The following is a 21090-nucleotide window of genomic DNA, read 5'->3' on the forward strand; positions in this document are numbered from 1 at the left end:
TGGGTAGTACATGAGCATGCTGCTCTGAACCCTTATACAATGAGAATAATGCCTCCTTTTACACTCACTGTACTTCCTGCAGGCAACCTGAGAAGCTCCATCTTCAAACCCTGTCTAGAACCTGCTCATGTGGGGTTGGGGGAGACAAAGCGTTTTGCGCTGCATGACTTGTCTTGCTGTCAGAGTAACAACATTCATGTTGTATAAGGGGATCTACCTGTGCAATTTAACTTGGTTCTTTTACTATTTTTTTCTTCTCTTTATCCTTTTCCCTTTTAATTTCTGTTCTTAAACTGCACCCAAGATGCCTTTGCAGCTTCTCCTGGGGAAGCCCCTGCAGCAGCTGAAGGGGCAGCAGCACCAGCTACCCCAACCCCTGTAGCAGCAGCTCTTGATGCATGTTCAGGAAATGGTGGGTTTTATGTCATTAGATAGTGTCTTGTTTTGCTGGCTTTTTTTTTGTTGTTGTTTAAACTACATGGCAGTGTGTTTTTCTGAAATTTTCATAGTGTTTGCAATTGGTCGAAACAAACCTTAGACTGAAGAGCATGCTTAATAAAACTGCCTGTTTCTAATTCCCAGTAACTTTATGCTTATTCAGTAGTGCTAATAAATTATTCTGGCAGTGCTGAGTTTTGTAAGCAGTAACCTCTTAAACTGGATATTCTTTTGTCATGTTTCCTGTCTTTTTTTTAGCCTTGTCAAACAGCCTTTGAAAGTTCTGCCCTTTAGTAACTAGACTGCTCAGCCTTTCAGATGGTCTATATTTTGGAAAAACATAAGTAACATGTCTGGATAAGTAGGCTAGATGTTAGAGCAACCTCCTTTGTGTGCGTGCGTGTATTTGCAGTATGTGCATTGCCTGTAGTTGCTTTGTTCTTGACTTCCTCCCTCACTGATCCTAAGTATGCATACACATATATTTCCCCTCTCCTTTTTACAAGACCCCTTTGCCCCATCCGAAGGTAGTGCAGAGGCTGCTCCTGAGCTGGACCTCTTTGCTATGAAGCCAACAGAGACTGCTGTTCCTGTAGTTACCCCTACAACTAGTGCAGCCACTCCAGTTCCTGCAACAACTCCTTCTCCAGCTGCTGCTGTTGCTGCTGCTGCTACTGCTACTACGGCTACTGCCACTACCACTACTGCCACCACTTCTGCTACCGCCACCACCTCCGCTCCTCCTGCTCTAGATATCTTTGGTGGTAATTTTGTTTTTAACTCTTGGATTCTGGTGGATTGATCTGTCAGGAGTACAGAACAAACAAATTGTTGTTGCATGCATGCTGTGTGCTAGGCTTTCAAACCAGAGAGCCTATTAACTCTAAATACGATGTGCACAACTTGAAAATTCTGTTTTCAGTCCTGCCTTTCAAAAATGAGTTAAAGACGTGTTATGTTCTTGGCCTTAGATTTATTTGAGTCTGTTCCTGATGTACCTGCAGCACCTAAACCAGATGCTACTCCTAGCATAGATCTCTTTGGTACAGGTAAAGAGAGGATTCTTCCAATACTGTGCTGCTTTGATGGTGTGTAATGGTGTAAACTGACTTGAATGATACTTACTTCTCCTTTTTCTTTCATTTCCGGAAGATGCTTTTTCATCTCCGCCGCATGGAGCTTCTCCTGTGCCTGAGAGTTCTCTCACTGCTGATCTCTTGTCTGGTGAGTGCTTGTCTTCACAGGCCATCCTACAGACATACTTCTTTTTTTTTTCCCCTCAAGAGTTAAAAAAAAAAAAAAAAAGCAACAAAAAAACCAAAAAAAGACTTACTGCCAATTTACATCTTTAAGCTGAAGTACTAAGTTGTGGCTTTGTTGACACTTTGGTCACAAGATTAGCAGCTGCTGAAGATGCAAACCATGAAGTGGCTGACACTGTTCCTCTAAGTGTAAGAAAATTCTTAATAAACAATGCTTTCTTTAAAGTACTGTGGTTTTCAGTTGCTGTGTGAGAAATGTAACACTTTCTGTTTGCAGTTCTGAAGACTGTTACCTGAATTTACCGACCCTGTGATTCTAACTGGTGGAGCCCATGTGGCTTTGAAATATTTAGCTATCATTGTTGCCTTGCTGATACTAAATATTATTTATCCTATGCTTACTGCAGTGGATGCGTTTGCAGCCCCCTCTCCTCTACCCACTGCCTCTCCAGCAAAGGTGGATTCTTCAGGTGTGATTGACCTATTTGGTGGTGGGTATTTTTCTTTCCTCACCACTTCAGAGTTGAATCACTTCATTCTAATTACCTTTGCACTTGGCTAAAGCTGCGGTTTCCCCTTCTCACAGCTTTTCTGTGTAGCATCACAGCTCATACTAGCATGTCCAGTTCTTCATATTGCACAATAATGAACTGCAAATAAGTTGTCAGTGTTGTCATTCTGTTGTCATGAGACTTGCCATTCTGTCTTTAATCAATGCATGTATGGCTCTTCCTCAGAGGTCCAATGAAAGTCTGTTGTGTTTTGTTTTTTTTTTCTTCTTTGCAACTTTCTATGGTCATGTTGTTTTCTCTCAGTTCCATTTCTCAAAGCAGCTGAAGTTCTGAGGGTGACGTGTCTCAAACTGCATATCTGAATCAGAGGATCTTTGTTGGATTTGACAAGGTGGAAATTAGGATGGGTGCAGCCAACTCTAGGAGTGTTGTAGAACAGGAATGTTGCTTAGAAGTAGTGAATTTTCAAACGTTAGTGAAATATTCCTCTAAAAAGACTGAATGTGAGTCAGTAGATTCTGGCTATAATTACTCCAGTCTCTCATATGATGCATTCATTTCCAAAGGGCTTAACCCTCTCATCAAGAATGCTGTGGTTTGTATGGGTTTTCTGAGAAGAGGCCCAACTAAAAGAAGAGATTTCTTTCAAGTGCTGGTTTGTTGCACCTCCTTTTTTCCACCTGAGCTTTGCATCCATCGTACTGCTCTGCAATAAAGATGGCCAAGCGCTTTAATTTTCTTCTTCTGATGAATGAAGTGGTTATCCTTTTGACATCTTTTGTTTATGATAAGTGATGAATTGATGCATTTAATATTGAACTCTTTACCTTTTCTTGATGCTTTCTGGAATTCCCTTTAGATGCTTTTGGAAGTAGTGTTCCTGAACCCCAGCCCGCAACCCAGGCTGCTTCTAGTTCCTCAGCTTCTGCAGACCTACTTGCTGGTAATAAAGAACTTCTAAAAACTTGTTATTTTAAGGCAAAACTAAGAAATGGTCTTTGAAATATTTTATGTTCCTTGGGTGTAAGTGGACTTTTGCAGGGGAATAAAATTCTTGTTCACAAGATTTCTTAGTCCTTTAGACAAATTAAAACTGCAGTGATTTGTAATGGAGGCACTATACTGAAGTACAAGTTAACTTCCTAGATTATCTTCTTCCCATGCTCTTCGTTTTCCTATCTCCTACATGAGCCTTATTTTTCAGTACTATGCAGTGAATAGGAGTGTTTACATAAAGTTTCTTTGGCTGACTGTAGCATTAGTTATGTTAAGCAGTATTGAAGGCTGTGCTACTTGTTCCTTACTGCTAATTCATCTTCATTTCTTGGTTGATTTAATTGAGGCAGGTTACACACTTAAATGTTAGGAGCTTGAATGGATGACTTGGTAGCAGCCTTGCATTTAGCCAGGGAGAGTGGGGTGATGAGAGAGCTTTTCTGAGCACAAGAGCATACAAGTGATAGAGACCCTCTCATACTGGGTGAGGTGAGGTCTCTGCTAGTGCTGAATGTGGCATCACTGTCTCACCTATTTCAAAGGTCAAATAACTGTATTGTTGTAGTCTGCATTCTACAGATAAGCAGCTTCAGCTGAATTCTGTTTGTACCATTTTCCAAAATTCGTGCTATACCATGTGTTTTAGTGGCTATAGTGATTGTGCTAAACAGTTGTGACTCCTCCCCATCCCAGTTTGAAGTTTGTAGAGAGTAAGAAAGATCCCAGCATGTCTTCCTCAGGTTTAAAGGAAACTGATGCACTTCTGGTTTGAGGAAGACTTGGCTTAGTTTCCCCATGTTTCTGAAAGGTGAATTTGTTCAGTAGAATTGGTTGGCAGGTTATTCTTCATGAACTTCAAAGATGATTCAAAGCTTCATGTTGTATCTTTGTGGCTTTAGTTCTGAGCTGGAGTGATAGTCAGCCCTTTATGCAACTGCTAACCACTGTAGGTATGGGGGGCCCTGACGTTAGTTGCTGTCTGTATGTCTGCAGGTCTCTCATGCCAGCTTACACTATATATCAGAAGTCCAATACTGTGTATGTTTTGCCTTTATGTGCTCGTAAGAGATGCTCCATTGTATGAGAAATAAATAACATAAGTGAGATACCTCAGTATGTAATCTGCTCTAAGTGCGGTGAGTTGATACAGCTGGGTGCTTGCATGCTGAAGCCATCTCAGAAGAGGACACTTTTGCTAGTACCTGCTCTAAGTGTGGGCATCACCTAGTTGTGCTGCAGGAATGTAGAAGTAGTCTACAGAATAATAATGTTTATGTCCATTCCCAGTCGGTTCCAGTGCTGGCAAGCCAGCTACTTAGTGGGATATAATGCATAAATGCATACTAAAGCTGTAGTACAGGCAGCTTCAGGATTTTAAGGTAGAAGACCACCTTTTGTTTTAATATTGCTTCACTAGGTCTTTGTGTTAGCCTATGGGTAGCTTGAGGCTGGAGGTCAGGCTTTAACTAGGAGATTCTGAAACGTACTGGTCATTTGTGGTTGTGTGCATTATCGGGGGACTGGGTGCAAAGATGTTGGGAAGAAGCTAATTCTGCTTATGCAAACATTACAATACAAAATATTTTATGTCCTTATCTGTAACTAAGCTTAAATTCCAGTAGGAATTATGCTCCAGATGGCTTAAACTTCAGCAGTATGCTCTCTGAATCTGATGAGTCACATTAAATCAAAACCTAAATTATAAAAGGGTTGTCATAAGTCTAAACACTCAAGCAGACTTGAAGCCATTGGGGTGAACAGGTGATTTTAATCTTTTTAATTTTTTTTGTTATATATATTTAAAAGGGCTCCAAGTAGACTTGAATATCTATTTGGCAGATATAGAGAGTCTGTAAACATCACAGCATATTGGTAAGCATTTGTTCACCCTGGATAATGGCAGATGTATAGCCTGCAGTGTAATCCAGTTTTAAATTTAAGACTGTCCAGATTTAATATGGTGGCTGAAGGCTCTCCTTCATGTTTTATGAATGCTTGGTTGTACTGTTTATATGCATAATGTTATGAGTATAGTTACTATGTGTCATTGTCTTAAGTGTTCTGCTGTCAAATAAGTTGCTAGTCTCTTCTTGTCTCACTTAGGAAAAAAATACCACCACATTTCCTACTCTTCTAAGCCTCTCTGCAGTCAAGACTAGAACTATGCTGATAAATACGATAGTCTAGCCATTTTCCCTTCTAGATCTTTCTATCCAGTTAAACTGTGTGCATGCATATCCCAGTACGTACTCCAGTAGCATGTTCTTACAAGAAATTTTACTTGAATGTGTAAGTAAAAACAACCTCAAAATTGGGCAGTTGAGGATGTCCAGACAACACATCTCAGTAACTTGGTTGCTGCTGTTTCTGCAGATTCACTCTGGGTCTTGTGCAAGCCCTAGACAACTAGGAACTTAATCTGTTAAAGCATTTTTATGGCTTCTCTGCCCAGTGTTGCTGTTAAATTGCACAAGAGGCCAGAAGCCATGGAATTAAGACTGATCATCATGCAAACTTCATCTGAAGCTGAAGAGAACTCTCTTCTGTAGTTGGAGAAACAGACACTTTGTGGGGCTTTGCAAAAACTTACAAAACTTTCTAAAGAGAATCTTACAAATGAAAGTTGTGTCATGCCCTGCTGCCGAGCTCCTTGTTCTCACTCAGGAAATTCAAAGGATCTAACTGAGTGCAGGGTCTTTAGATGGCTCCAGTGCTTTAGGAATTGCTGCAGTCAGCTGCCTTTGTCATCCCTGTATCTTGTCAACCCACTTCTGGCCTGATTCTTTGGAGATTAGTACTTGTTTGCAGATAGTTGAATGCACGGAGCTTTGCCTTGGGACAGGTGATGAACCAGGAGAGTCTGTAGGTAAGGATCAGAGGACAGGCCAGCACTGGTGGTGTTATAGTAGGTGTCTGCTACAGACCAGCTGATCAAGAAGAGGCAGTAGAAGCAGCCTTTTTTAGGCAGCTGGAGAAAGCCTCACTATCACAGGCTTTGGCACTCATGGGCAACTTTAACCACCGTAGTATGTGCTGGAAGATCAATATGGCTGGGTGTAGGTAATCCAAGGAACTTCCAGAATGTGTTAGACAATCTCTTGATGTGGGTGATCAGGATGTACCAGAGTGAGTTCAGTGGAGGGCCACCGAGATGGTGACTGGTGCACATGACCTATGAGGAGAGGCTGAGAACTGGGTCCATTCAGCTTTAAGAAGAGAAGGCAAAAGGGAGACCTTATAGGTGTCTAAACTACCTCACTGGAGGATACAGAGAAGACTACCCAGGTTCTTCTTGGAGGTACACAGTGATAGGAGAAGAGGCAATGTGGGTTGGAAATTCCAGTTAATTTATTTTTACCATGAGTTTGGTCAGGTATGACAACAGGCCTCCCAGAGCGGCGGTGAAATCTCTCCTCTTGGAGGTGTCAAGGCAAATCTCTGGGCGACCTGATTTGATTAGACAGGCTTTGAGCAGGGTGTTGGGCTGGCTGACCTCCAGAGGTCCCTTCCAACCTAAATTACCCGTGACAAACTTCAAGAACAGACCTTGGAGAGCTGAGGGCAGATCTCTGATCCCAGTGCATTTGTCCAGATTCAGAGTTAGCATCTGTGAGCATGTCACTTGCTGTGGAGTAGGATTTGCATGATAAGGGCTTCTTGGTGCCAGAACCCTGAAGCAGGCCTAAGAAACATAGGGAAGCTTACACAGGCTTTTGAAATGCTCTTTACTTTGGACTGCAGAAAGCAGGCTGCTCTACTTCTTGCTCCTGCTTCCATGGCTCCAGCCAGTGCCTGTGGTCGGTAGCATCTGAAAACCAGTTTAAGTTACAATCTGAGTGTTTTCGGTCATTGCCTGCAATCTGTCAGGCTTCAGCTGGAGGACATAATTTATGAAGTGTTTCTAATGAGGTTGTGTTCTCCTAGACCTGTAGCGCATGGTCAGGTTTGCTGTCCTCTCCCAGCTGTGTCTGGGGCCAGTGTATTTGTTCATACAGGCCAGGCATTCCACAACTAAAACCTGTCTGCTGGTGGTACAGCAAGTTGCTGGCCTGGTGCCCAGGATCTGGTGATGGCACACCACTCATTTCCCTACTGAGGGTTTTGGTTTGAATACAATTAGTTACGACTGACTCGCTTCTCTTCTAAAGTATGCATCTGCCTGACATGTAGATAAGTCTGATGCTTTCACTGAGTGTATGTGTGTGTGTATAAATTTTTCCTATCATTTCAACATTTGTTAAGTGTTTGGTGTTTAGTCTTACTTTGTTCTCTGAGAAAGCAAAGTTTTCGGGGAGAGTGTCTGAGATCTCACAGTTTAACATTTGATATAATTGCTGCTCACAATTTGAGCACAAGTTCTTTATGCTGAGCTGTAGCCTGTCTTGTAGTTAAATGTCGGGCAGATGCTTGATTCCATAGCTGGGAAATGTGCTGTTGTCACTGTAAGACATTTGTGTAATGTGCTGTAATTGAGATACCCTGTGACCATGGAAAGCGGTTTGGATAAAAAGGTGGTTAGAAAATCTTCAGAATTTTCTTTATTTTCCTGTTTTTAAAAAGCTGACTTCCCAATGAACTGGTAACTAAAGAAAGCTGAAGAAAGAAGAGGAAGAAAGGAATTAGTTGCTTAAGCAAGAGTGGTACAAACTGTCTCAGTAAAAAGACAGAAAGTAGTGATAAGGGTCTAATGTAAATAGATGGTCTCTTCTAAATTGATAAGTTCTATTTGGTACTTGATTTCAACAATGTGACTGTTGGAGTAGCATGCTTAATTTTTCAGATTTCACCCATATGAAAAGATCTGTATTTACTTTGGATGAGACTAGGACTTAAAATGGTCTCTACAAATTGGAGAAAATGATCTAAAGGAGAAATTTCAAATTAGTTCAAGCTTCTGTCCATAGGCAGCAATGATTAGCTGGACAAATAAGGACAGTAGACTGTAAGGCAGGACATTCCCTGAAAAGAAACTAAAGGCAGTGGTAGAGTGCTGGCTCGTCACTGTCTTGTGCTCATCTGTGGCAAAATAATATGCTTCCTACGCTGATACGGGGGGGGAAAGTACAGCCTGCAGGTTTGGAGCATGCTCTTGCTGCTGTATTTGTGTAGTCATGATTGGAGCACTGAGCTCAGATGTGATCCTTTCTGTGCAAGGGCAGCTGGGAATAAAACAAGGCTGAGAGACTGAAGATGTAGTATAGAGGTCTCGGACATCACTGTCAAGAAGAAATTGAACAAGAGGAATGGCTTGTAGACTAAAGAGAATTGAGAAGGTGTCATATGTCTGTTCTCATTTTGATGGAGTCTTTGCATATTTAATCAGTTTCCAGAGTCTGTAGATAATACAAATAAGCTTAAATTGCAAGGGAGATCAAATTATATAGTGGACAAGGGAGGGATTTTAAGAATAGTCAAGCATGGGAGTGCATTGCTTGTAGGCTAGAAAATTTCCATGAGTAGTGTTTATTTATATAAATATAGGATTTATAATACATGCATTAATCTTAATCATGGAGATTCTCCAGCCTACAAGCAGTTCATTTGTGGATGCTGTTGATCCTGCTTTGGCATGGCAGTGGGCAGCAGTTTGAAGACATCTTGACGAGGGAGACCAGGATGTTTTAAGATGGTGAGAGAGACTAAACTGGATTAGCAAAACACTTTCTTCTGGATTGAGATTCCGAAGTAGTTGACGGGCGATCATATGCTTTTCTCAAGTTAGTCCTCTGTTTCTCTTTGTCCTCATCCCGCCCCCAACTAATTCTTGTTTGTTGCATTCTGCCTGTGAGATTACTTACCTAGAACTATAGGGTGTAGTACTGGAAGAATTGTGTTCTCTACTCAGTTGGTCTGCCTCTGCAGAAATCTAAATAACAAACAAAGTTTTTGTTGATGTTTCTCACAAAAGTTTAAATTCCCTGGGTCATACCTGGCATACCAAGGATGCTTGTGTAGTACTGAGTTATTTACAATGGTGTAGTAAGAATTGTCTCTATCATTCTGCCGTATATAGACTGAGCTTCTGTTAAACACAGCCCGGCAAGACTGACTCTAATATCCACACCTCTCTTATGTGGCTTTTTCAAGGCTTTGGAGGTTCTTTTATTGCTCCCTCTCCATCACCATCCCCAGTCACTCCAGCTCAAACCAGCTTACTACAGCCTAACTTTGATGCAGCTTTTGGGACAACAGCTCCAACGACTGGCAGTTCATTTGATGCATCAGGTGAGCCACAGGGTTTCTTCCTATGAATTTTCTAATGTGTTTTGTGTTAGATGAGTTAATGACACCATATTTAGGGTCTGAGTGCAAACAATATAAGTGATTTCCCTGTTCCTTCTGTGCTGGAAGAACTCAGGCTGGCGTGTGCCCAAGAGCTCTCTGTACCCATTTTTTATTCTACCATGTTAGTAAAAAACAAACTAGTGTGAACATCATCCTTGCATGTGCTTGTTTGCATGAATCAGGAATAACTCAAGGAAAACACTGTTCTGTAAATCAAGTATATAGGCTAGTAGTCTTGCTGCTGCTGCTGAAGCTGTTCTTGAGCTTGCATGGCACCTGAAGGTACACAAAATGGAGACTGAGGTTGTGTTCTTTGCCTGACTAAGCTTAAACTTTCATCACTGCTATCATTTTGTTTGTATCTCTTCCATTCTATATTTTTCATGCTGGGTCCTTGCTACAAACTTAAAATTGGTGAGTTCTGCCACTGTGCAAGAAAAAAAGGTTGAAGTAGTACTGCTGCTTGGTTATTTGGTTGCTTGCCAGTGCACATGCTACCCCTTCCTGTTGACTTAACACTAGCATGTACCTCAAATACAGATCAGAAGATAGAATGCTGGCATGAGATGTACCAAGCGGTTTGACTTCAAGGAAACTAAAAAATGAACTTCTGAGTTAGATGACTGGTCTAAGGAGGCTAGCTCTGTCAGTGTGGATGGTTCTGGTTCCTTCTGATCTCATAAGATGTTAGTAGGTTTTCCCGACTCTGTGCTGCTTGCAAGTGAATAGTAACATCCTGGGACTTTCAGTCCTATTGCCATAAGATGTCAAGGTGTAAGACTGCCTTTGCCACAGTAATTCTGACTGGTGTTTGCTGCAAGATGTCAATTTTAAAAGTCCTTAAATCAATATCTCCTGAAAAACGTGTGTACTTCTGACATCTCGTTAAGGATGGCTGTAATTAAAAATAGTATCATGTGGAAGTGGTGCTGTATTTATGTAGATTCAATGCTCCAATTAAAGTCCTTTTAGGCATGTCCTGTCATATTAGTTCTCATTGGTATAGCTCTTTCAGGATTACTGTACATTCAGTGTCTAGTAAAATGAAATGCATGCCCTTGTTGGCATTATTTTTAATGTCAAACTGTGCTTTGGTAAGACTTGTGACGTGGTTGTCTGTGCTATATTTGTTGGAGCAACAGTGAAGTTGCAGGTAGCATATTTCTTACCACAGTGGCTGTTTCTAACCCATTTTCCTTTCACCTCCAGTGTTTGATGGCCTAGGTGATCTTCTTATGCCAACTATGGTTCCTTCTGGTCAGTCTATAGCACCTTCAGCCACAGCAACAGTCACTGCTTCAGCCACAAGCAAAGGCCTCGGAAGTGATCTTGATTCGTCTCTTGCAAACTTAGTAGGCAGTAAGTGACAAATTTCGCTTTTAAGTGGTGTGGCATACAGCTGTGTTTCTCGTCTGTGGAACCAAATACCTGTCTATTTTAAGTTGCTTCTTTCAGTGTTCTCCTGTTTCTCTGGGGAGGTGGGGGAAGCTATGGGCAGGTATAAGGCCTGATTCAGATAGCTGGTAGTCTGGGCTCGTAACTTGTCCCTCTTTGTGCCCAGGATCTGAATCAAGTAATGGGATCTGTTTGGTAGGTGCGATTTGTAACATGTGAACGTCCCAGGTGCATTCAGAGGCACATTAGACTCTTAATGGATGTGCCCCTGTGTAATAACAGATGGAAAGGTGAAAACTGTCCAAAGCACCTGATAGCACTGTGGAATTTAAGCAGAAAAGCTGGTGGACACAAATAGCTGACTTCTTGCTTAATGAGAGGAGGAACAGCAGTGGGGTGAGGTGTGCATAACAGCCAAGAACAGACCTTTTCTCAGACAGTGAACTTTCCAAAACGTGTTCTTGAAATGCTAAACTAAAAAATGTTCTCTTTCCTGTAGTAGGAAAAGGGCTAGAGCCTTTATAACTAGAGATCAGGAGCCACAGACACCCAAAAAAACCTAACAGAGGCCCACCTAGGCTAAGGTATAATGCTACTGAAGTTGTACTTCAGAGAATTGTATAAATGGAATACTCTGTTAGTATATGTAAACACACCACAGCAAAGATATAACTGATCTTATGATGCATACTCTTCTGTTAGGTGTGGGGGGAAACTACCATGCTTAGAAGTCAGCAGGACTCTTAATCACTTGAAACCTCTTCTGCAAGTCATTTGGTATATCTGAGTTTGGCAGAGAAAATCAAACTTAGCAATTTGTGACTTACAGGACTTGTACCGGTCATATGAGAAGAGTATTCTTTAAAACTTAGCTTAATACTTCTTCCAAAGAGTAATTAAGGAAACTGCTTGGAGTTCCCATGTATGATAGAGCAGATAAAACAGTGCAAAACTTCCAGGTAACATTCAGATTTATGTGTATAAAAATAGCTTTTTATTTCAGTGTCTATAATGAGGAACAGAAACTAGTTTTGTCATCATGGTAAATAGTTTTGGTCCTCTTAAATAACTTAGCGTTTTGTAGGCCTAAATATATTGTTACTTTGGATTGCTTATGGAGCAAAAATGGCTTCCTCAAGTATAAGACATCTGCAGTGTTCATTAAAAGCTTGTCCTGAAGAAAGAGGTAGATGTGGCCAGTACTCTGATGCTGTATAAATGAAGACATTCAAAACTTTATTACTCTGTACAAGCCCACATGCAATGAAATATGAGCTGTTACTTTGACATGCTTAATTTAATAAACAAACACATGACTTTTTTCCTTTTCTTTTCCTTACAATTCTCAGATCTTGGAATTTCTGGTACCACTTCAAAAAAGTAAGTTCAACTTTGTTTTAAAAAAAAAAAGTTTTCAAGTCTGTAGTATAGTCTTACATCTATTTCAGTGTTTACTAGGAATCAATGAATTGGTCATGTGCTCCCTACCCCCCCAAAAAAAGTTCAGAAAAATTCTGGATAAAAGATTCTATTCTATACAGGTTCACTGAGTAATTAAGGTTAATTGTTCCTGATATAGCTTTTAAACTTGCTGGCTTGAATCTGAGTCTTAAAAAAAAAAAATTCTGTAAATCACTGTCTTCATATTGGATAGCTGATTTCCAAACAACTTAAAATGAACAAATAGTCCAGATAATAAATTGTATAGCTGTCCTCAGTAATCTAGGCTAATATGTAATAGTTTTGTTATCTTTTTACAGACGCTGGATGTGCTTATCGTGTAGGCATTGGAATACTTGTAAAATAGAAAAGAAGTTCATTCCATGCAGTGAAAAGCTTCTTTTTGCAAGAAGAAATACTTACAGCGTTGCATTTATTTTTGAATCTGTCTTCTTAATCTAACTGATTGGTTACTTATGTGCTAAGTCTTTCTCTGTATGCAAGACCAGTTTATGATGTGTGTACTTCAAAAAGTATTGTGCCTCTGTGGAGATGATAGGAGGAATATCATCACATTTATCCCCAAAACTTAGCTTTCTTCAGTCTACTTCATTCAAATGGTGTAGCTTATTCTGGATAGAGCAGCCTCAAACAAAATCTGGTTTTGCAGCAGCCCTTTTCTTCTATGAATGATTTGTTTCTCTTGTATCTATCAACTTTTTTCAGAACTGAATGCTTTCCTCCTTCAGCTGTCTGAGCAAGATTTCCAGCAATGAAATGACCTTTCAAAGACTTCTAACAGGCAGTTCTACTGCCTGGTCCCAGTAGAATAGGCAGTAGCAGTCCCTCTTCCTACTTTGCAAGGGTATATGCAATAATATGTTACCTTTGGTCAATACTAAGTAAAACTTCTCTTTAATTCTCACCACAAAGGCCATAACCATGTAACCGACTTCAGTATAGAGTATACTGGTGTCTACTGCTAACAACCCTTGAAAATGAGTGGCACTAGAAGTGTATCTTTCTGTTAATAACTTAAACTGCATACACCATAAACTAATGTAGCTGCAAGCCTAATGTTAATGTATACTACAATTGGTTTTCATTTCCACTGTGAGGGTATGTAAATAATAGCTCTGTCTCTCTCCCTCTCTATTAGGGGAGACCTTCAGTGGAATGCTGGAGAGAAAAAGTTAACAGGAGGAGCCAACTGGCAGCCAAAAGTAGCACCTGCAACATGGTCAACTGGTGGTGTCCCAGGTGGTCCATTGGTAGGTGGCTAATCCATTGATACCACTGGTACCGAAACCTCAATATTTTATGAGACTATGCAAGCATACGTGTAGGCACTGCTCCTGCCTACTTCACCTAAAGAATTTGCTTCTGTATAAATGATATGATTGTTTCAAGTCACACTTTTAAGACCAGATTTACAGCTGGCATAAATAAATCATTGAGTTCAGGTCAATGAAAATACACTAGCATATGTGTCAAGAGGTTACGCTACATGTACGCTTAGTATCTGTGGGCAGGTTAGCCGTATAGGTCTTGCCCACACCAGGCCCAGGTCGATTGCCCAAAAGACAGCAGTATGGATCCAAAGCTGAAGTACTGGAAGGAGAGAAGATAAATAGGTTTTTCTCAAGCTTTCCTGAATGAAGTAGATCAAAAGACTAAACAGTATTCATACTGATCAGGTGATTGATGTTAGATTAGAAGTGGGTAGCTTGTTTAGCTGAGTAAAGCAGTCTGTTGGAAAATTAAGATTGCCCTGTAAAATCTATCAGAAGGCACTAACTTTGAGAGAAGAGGGTTGAATTGAGCTAAAAATCTAAATTTGGTACAAGAGCAACTTGATCATGAATAAGCTACAAGAGTAAACTGAAGAGGGGTCATATCTCATCTCATCAAAGTCGCACAGGGCATAAAACAGCCTCCATTTGAAAAAAGTTGGGTTGGGAAGGGAAGGAAAGGACTGTCAAGGGGGAGCATGACCAGTTCAGTTCCCTGCTGCCACAGCTAGATGTTAATGTGACTCTAAGCATGTTCCAGCTTGTTCCTTAACCTTATGGAAGATAGAAGAATTCCCTGAACTTAGTACTGCATTAAGTGTATTAGTTGTAACATCAACTTTTTTCTTAATAGAAAGGCTGGGCAATACTGTACAGTGTAAGTGAATTTTTTTTTATCTCTTATTGTACTTACTTACTAAACATGAAGATACTAACAGCACCTCACCTGCACTACAGTTACTACTGCTGGCTTAAAACTAGCTAGAAGCTACCTAACATGGCTCTTCTTGGACTGTCTGTCCAGCAGACAATTCTCAGGCAATGTGCTGAATATGGTAGTAGTGATTAACCATTTCTGTGCTGTAAGCTTGAAAGTAATGGCTTGAAACTGTCTTTGCTTTACCTGGATGTGAACTATCTGATGACTTGTACTACCTGAAATTTCTAACTTCTGTAACATCAGCCTGATCTTGTAGTGGTTTTACCATCTGATAAGTAACTAGCCTTCCTGGAAAGCTGGGTGGTTTTGATAGTATTTTATGAAACATGGGTGCTACATATATTTCTTCAAAATCATGCACTTAGGTATTTTTTGAAACAAAAGCAAACCAGGTCTGCAGGAAAAATAAATGTGGAGACCAAAATGTAGCTTTCCTTCACGTCACTGTTGAACCACTTAAGTTTTGGTCACTTCTTCCCTTCCTTGTGACCTTTCACCTTCTGGATTAAAATCAGCAGAATTTCATAAAAGCCAATTCCCTTGAGTGACCCTTTGAGGCAAAAGCAGATTCAGTCTGTGTGGCCATTTTCTTGGCATCTACCTAACTGGATTTTGAGCTACAACATGCTCCTGTGGCTGCAGTCAGATCACTGCATCTGATGTCATTAATCTGTGTATTTCTATTCCTTGCCGAATGTCCAGATGATGGTTTTAGTTTGGGGACAGCTGTGCTGCTAGCACAGTACAGCTTTTAATTGAAATGGTCCCCAGAAAGCCTTGAGATTGGAAAAGAGGTTCAGAATTATTAGCCAGGAACTGTAGGGTGTTAGCTGATTAATACATCTGGAACAGGTTATCTTGACTTGTCTCCAGTTTCCTAAGAAACCGGCATATTTTAGCCTGGAAGCAAAGATCAACCAAGGGCACTAAATGCAGCATTCACAGAAGTCAACTGTTCAGGGAGTAGTCAGCATATCTCGAGACATGTACTGTCCTTTGAACTGAAAGTGTGCTAGCTGCTCTCCAAGCATGGTGGAATATAACTGACTCAGGGTAGGCGGTAAGGATGTGGAGACTCAGCTTCTGTAATAGCTTGAGAAGTTGTGCCAATATACTTAGGCCATATGATAGCAGTAATGAGGTTCCTAAAAATCTTACTACCATTTGAAAGCCCTTTCCTTGAATGCTTCCTGAGTGTCTTGAGAGTTGTTAATTAGGTTGTATATACTTCTGTGAAAAGGAGAGACTTGGATGCTTTCAGGGCCATAGGGAGACTGTGCATGGGAAGTTACAGACAAGGGAACCAAAAGGGATGATGTGTAGGTTCTGCTAGATAAGTGGAGTGGCCTTGTTCAAAGATGCTGTTGTGCTGTACATCCAGTCAGACTACTAAACTAACAGTTCTGTCTTTCTGAATCCTAGTGAAAGATCACCTTTTTTTTTTTTTCTTGTGGTATTTGAATGAAAATCATAACAAGTTAGGCATAACAAGATAAACTGAACTCTCCTAAGTAAAGTATGTAATGGCTGTGATTGTGGCTTAAGTGTGTGAACTTATTCTTTAACTTAAATGAATCTCACTGCATAAAAATACTATATTTCTTAATTGGAAACTAGTTATAACAGTTATTTCCCTTAGCTTTACAATCTGCTTAAGCTTTTACTAAAATACAGTGCTACAACAAGTATAATAGTGGGTTGGCTATCAATTATGAAATTGGGACGCTTTCGTACACTATGTAGAAGGAGGAGGAGAGTACATATTTTCTTGGGCCTATCTTCAGTTGTATTCAGTAAATGAACTCCGTTCGTGAACAAAATGGAGTCTGTCACCCTTGCTCAGCCTAAGGACTCATTCAGCTCTCCTTCTTTGAAGTATGGTGGTTTTGAGGTTAGGTATTATCTGCTCCATCACAGTCCTACTTTCCAGAACAACTTTGAGAATGCTGGAGACTCTGTGTGGTTTCCAGATAGTTGGTGTTACAGAGATTCTTGCATTTTTTTAATTTTTTAAAAAAAATTTTTTAGACGGGAGCTGTGCCTCCAGCAAGCGCTGTTCCTGCCACAGGAGGTACTCCACCTGTCCCACAGCCAGGAGCAGCATTTGGGATGGTGAGTCTCTTTTGTTATGCTGCTCTCCTTTCTTCACACAGAACCCTACTCACACTGCATTAATTTACAGCCCCCAGCAGGCACAGGCGTACCCATGATGCCCCAGCAGCCAGTTATGTATGGGCAGCCTATGATGAGGCCACCATTTGGAGCTGCCACTGGCCCTGGTGTACAGGTAGGTGTCACTGCTAGACGAATGTTTAATTGCTCTCCATTTCTCTTGAAAGTAGTTTGTGTGTATGCATTATCTCAGTTCAATTCTAGCTGTAGGACTGTAAAAGAGGTTTCTTACAGTATCAGCTGCCTGACTTAGAATCATAGAATCATTTAGGTTGGAAAAGACCCATAAGATCATCAAGTCCAACCATTACCTAACACTGCCAAGTCCACCACTAAACCGTGTCCCTAGGCACCACATCTACATGTCTTTTAAATACCCCCAGGGATGGTAACTCAACCACTTCCCTGGGCAGCCTGTTCCAGTGCTTGACAGCCCTTTCAGTAAAGAAATTTTTCTGAATATCCATGCTAAACCTCCCCTGGTGCAACTTGAGGCCATTTCCTCTTGTCCTATTGCTTGTTACTTGGGAGAAGAGACTGACGCCCACCTCACTACAACCTCCTTTCAGGTAGTTGTAGAGAGCGATAAGGTTTCCCCTGAGCCTCCTTTTCTCCAGGCTAAACAACCCCAGTTCCCTGTGGTGGTTTGATGCTGGCTGGATGCCAGGTGCCCACCAAAGCAGCTCTATCACTCCCCTCCTCAACTGGACAAGGGAGAGAAAATATAACAAAAAAGCTCATGACGAGATAAGGACAGGAAGATCGCTCACCAATTATCGTCATGGGCAAAACAGACTCGACTTGGGGAAAATTAGTTTAATTTATTGCCAATCAAAACTGAGTAAGGTAATGAGGAAAAAAAACCCCTCAAGTCTTAAAACACCTTCCCCCCACCCCTCCCTTCTTCCCAGGCTAACTTCACTCCTGATTTTTCTTTACCTCCTCCCCCTGAGCAGCACAGAGGGACAGGGAATAGGGGTTGTGGTCAGTTCATCACACCTTGTCTCTGCTGCTCCTTCCTCCTCAGGGGAGGACTCCTCACACTCTTCCCCTGCTCCAGCGTGGGGTCCCTCCCACGGGAGACAGTCCTCCACAAACTTCTCCAATGTGAATCCTTCCCACAGGCTGCAGTTCTTCATGAACTGCTCCAGCATAGGTCCCTTCCATGGGGTGCAGTCCTTTAGGAGCAGACTGCTCCAGCGTGGGTCCCCCACGGCGTCACGGGTCCTGCCAGCAGCCTGCTCCAGTGCAGGCTTCCCATGGGGTCACAGCCTCCTTTGGGCACATCCACCTGCTCTGGCATGGGGTCCTCCCCGGGCTGCAGGTGGATATCTGCTCCTCCATGGACCTCCCTGGGCTGCAGGGGCACAGCCTGCCTCGCCATGGTCTTCACCAGGGGCTGCAGGAGAATCTCTGCTCCGGTGCCTGGAGCACCTCCTCCCCCTCCTTCTTCACTGACCTGGGTGTCTGCAGAGTCGTTCCTCTCACATATTCTCACTCCTCACTCCAGCTGCAGTTTGTGTCCTGGTGGGTTTTTTTCTTCTTTTTCCTCCTTCTTAAACACATTATCCCAGAGGCGCTACCGCTGTCGCTGATGGACTCAGCCTTGGCTAGCAGCAGGTCCCTCTTGGAGCCGGCTGGCATTGGCTCTATCGAACATAGGGCAAGCATCTAGCAGCTTCTCACAGAAGCCATCACTGTAGCCCCCCTGCTACCAAAACCTTGCTACGCAAACCCAATACATTCCCTTAGCCGCTCCTCATAAGACTTGCTCTTTAGACCCTTCACCAGCTTTGTTGCCCTTCTCTAGACACGTTCCAGCACCTCAATGTCTTTCTTGTACTGAGGGGCCCAAAACTGAACAAGAGTATTTGAGGTGCGGCCTCACCAGTGCTGAGTACAGGGGGACGATCACTTCCCTGCTCCTGCTGGCCACGCTATTTCTGTTACAAGCCAGGATGCTGTTGGCCTTCCTGGCCACCTGGGCACACTGCTGGATTGTATTCAGCTGGCTGTCAACCAACACCCCCAGGTCCTTTTTCACTGGGCAGCTTTCCAGCCACTCTTCCCCAAGCCTTGCATTGGGATTGCAATGGGATTGTTGTGATCCAAGTGCAGGACCTGGCACTTGGCCTTGTTGAACCTCATACAGTTGGCCTCGGCCCATCGGTCCAGCCTGTCCAGGTCCCTCTGTAGAGCCTTCCTACCCTTGAGCAGATCAACACTCCTGCCCAACTTGGTGTTGTCTGCAAACTTACTGAGGGTGCACTCACTCCCCTCATCGAGATCATTGATAAAGATATGAAACAAAACTGGCCCAATACTGAGTCCTGGGGAACACCACTAGTGACCAACTGCCAATTGCATTTAACTCCATTCACCATAACTCTTTGGGCCTGGCTATCCAGCCACTTTTTTGACCCAGCAAAGAGTACACCCATCCAAGCCAGCCATTGACTTGCAACAGATCACATGAACCACCTTGATTTTTTTTAAATTCCCTTGTACAAGACCAATGGAACAGGTTTGAAAAGCCTCCTACATCTAACTACATCCAAGATATGTTTTGGGGGGAGATTTGATTAAAGCTCAAAGTGGAGCTGATGGGCATTCCTATTCTGTTCAGAGCTTGTCAACATTTACTAGAGCTGCACTCTGCATCTTCACTCCCAGCCCACCAAGAGGATTCTTCAGAAAACCGACCTGCTGCTTATGAACAAGCTAAGGTCTCAAGTTCTTGGATGACACCTGTTTCTCAGTAAATGCAAGTTTAACCATTTTAGACTGGTAACTTGCTGGGCTTCTTTCGGTGCAAAACACCCCGTTCCCTGAGTAAGGTGGAGGCAGGGGGGAGTAAGGTCAGGATGGGAGAATCATTGGGCTCCATAGTGAAAAGGGTTGCATGGAACTTGAACAGCTGACACTTTCTGTGGAATAATTGATGACTTTTATACCTACCAGAGGAGGAACAGAGTATAGTATAGTCACATACCGGTACACTTTGGGCTCACTCTTACACTACCAGTGTAGAACAACTTGTACTTAAATGCCAGTCTCTGGGATTTTCAGGCGTACTCTGCAGCACACACTCTGCTTATTCTGCACCTTGGCGTTTAACATCTAAAAATTTCTTAGCTTCTGCCTGGGTTGATGATCCTGACACCATTCTGTCTTGCAGGGCAAGAGTGATTTGAAGCTATGCTAATTAGGATATATGCAATTTCTGTAGCAGTGTCCATTAAACCAGCCAAACTTTGTTAGCCCTGTAGTAAGGATGGAGTCTAAACAATGCTTGAGCAAAATGTCAACACACTGAACTTAAAGTTCAGAACTTTATGTGCTTGCAATGTGCTTGTGTGGGAACCAGCAATATCTATCTAATGCTTGCGTATCCTTGTCTGCTTTGTTTTTTTCTGCTTTCCTGACTGGCGTCTGTTAGCTCTCTCCAAGCCCAACTCCTGCCACTCAGAGTCCCAAGAAACCTCCAACAAAGGACCCATTAGCGGATCTTAACATCAAGGATTTCTTATAAACGATAAGGTATTCTGTGACTGCCTGCCTAAGCATGTTACGCTGTGGTACGTGTCTGGCACACAGATGTTGGTTAGGCTGGTAGATTAAATATGGCTGATAAAATGTCGCTGCAGAGATAGGTACAAACAAGCACTGATAATGTGGTGGTTTAAACAGAAACCAGAATTCTCTGTCCACACTTTTCATTTTAGCCTGAAAGCTTGGCTTTTGGCTACATTTTTGTCAAAAGTGACCACCAGGAAAAGTTATCTTCCATCTATAACTTACATTTTTTGCCTTGTTTCCATTCAATCCAAAGGTTCATGTGGTTTGGGTTTGGTTTTTTTTTTTTGTCCCTGAAATTAATACTGAAATAAATAGAATCATAACAGGGTACAAATACTGGGGGCAAAATGGTGCTGAAGAGGCTTGTTCCAGCCTTATGGGTGTGGAAACAGATTGGGTATCAGAGGTGTGAAGGGATCAAAAGAGGAAAGCTTATGTATCCTGATCATCAAGGGAAGGTTGTTTGTATTTCTTAACTGCTGCCAGCTAATGTTCTCCCCCACCATACAATTTTTCAAGGCACTTCTTTTCTGAATGCCAAGGCATGAGGTCCTGAGCGGTGCCATGTAGAACAACAGTGGGGAAGAACAGAGGAGTAAATAGAAAGAAAAAATGGAGAAGCAAAAAAACAGTACTGCAGAAAGGAAGGGAAAAAAGGCAAAAATGTTACTGTGGGGGTTTTGGAGAATGATGTGAAGAGGGCCAAGTAGAAGCATCAGATTAAATTGAACACTTAAGCCAATTAAAAAATATTAATGCAGAAATACAGTAGACATTTT

The 21090-nt window shown here is 42.0% G+C and overlaps 1 protein-coding gene across 27 annotated transcripts in view; it reads left to right on the forward strand.

The window, feature by feature from the left end:
- SNAP91 (synaptosome associated protein 91) overlaps positions 1-20264 on the forward strand; it is a 68221-nt gene extending 47957 nt beyond the window's left edge. For 4 of the 27 annotated variants that reach the window (XM_075708259.1, XM_075708260.1, XM_075708265.1 and 1 more), the window contains 13 exons: positions 305-412; positions 945-1202; positions 1410-1487; positions 1591-1662; positions 2108-2191; positions 3072-3155; positions 9296-9433; positions 10703-10852; positions 12238-12268; positions 13488-13599; positions 16589-16672; positions 16743-16847; positions 20172-20264. In XM_075708259.1, the coding sequence (XP_075564374.1) occupies positions 305-412; positions 945-1202; positions 1410-1487; positions 1591-1662; positions 2108-2191; positions 3072-3155; positions 9296-9433; positions 10703-10852; positions 12238-12268; positions 13488-13599; positions 16589-16672; positions 16743-16847; positions 20172-20264 (1397 nt within the window). Of the gene's footprint in view, positions 1-304; positions 413-944; positions 1203-1409; positions 1488-1590; positions 1663-2107; positions 2192-3071; positions 3156-9295; positions 9446-10702; positions 10853-12237; positions 12269-13487; positions 13600-14473; positions 14498-16588; positions 16673-16742; positions 16848-20171 lie in introns of all 27 variants that reach the window. The other 23 variants (XM_075708263.1, XM_075708264.1, XM_075708270.1 and 20 more) reach the window with 16 other exon arrangements.
- The last annotated feature ends 826 nt before the right edge of the window (positions 20265-21090 follow it).

This window comes from Pelecanus crispus, chromosome 3 (genome assembly GCF_030463565.1).
Source record: "Pelecanus crispus isolate bPelCri1 chromosome 3, bPelCri1.pri, whole genome shotgun sequence".
Classification (NCBI taxonomy): domain Eukaryota; kingdom Metazoa; phylum Chordata; class Aves; order Pelecaniformes; family Pelecanidae; genus Pelecanus; species Pelecanus crispus.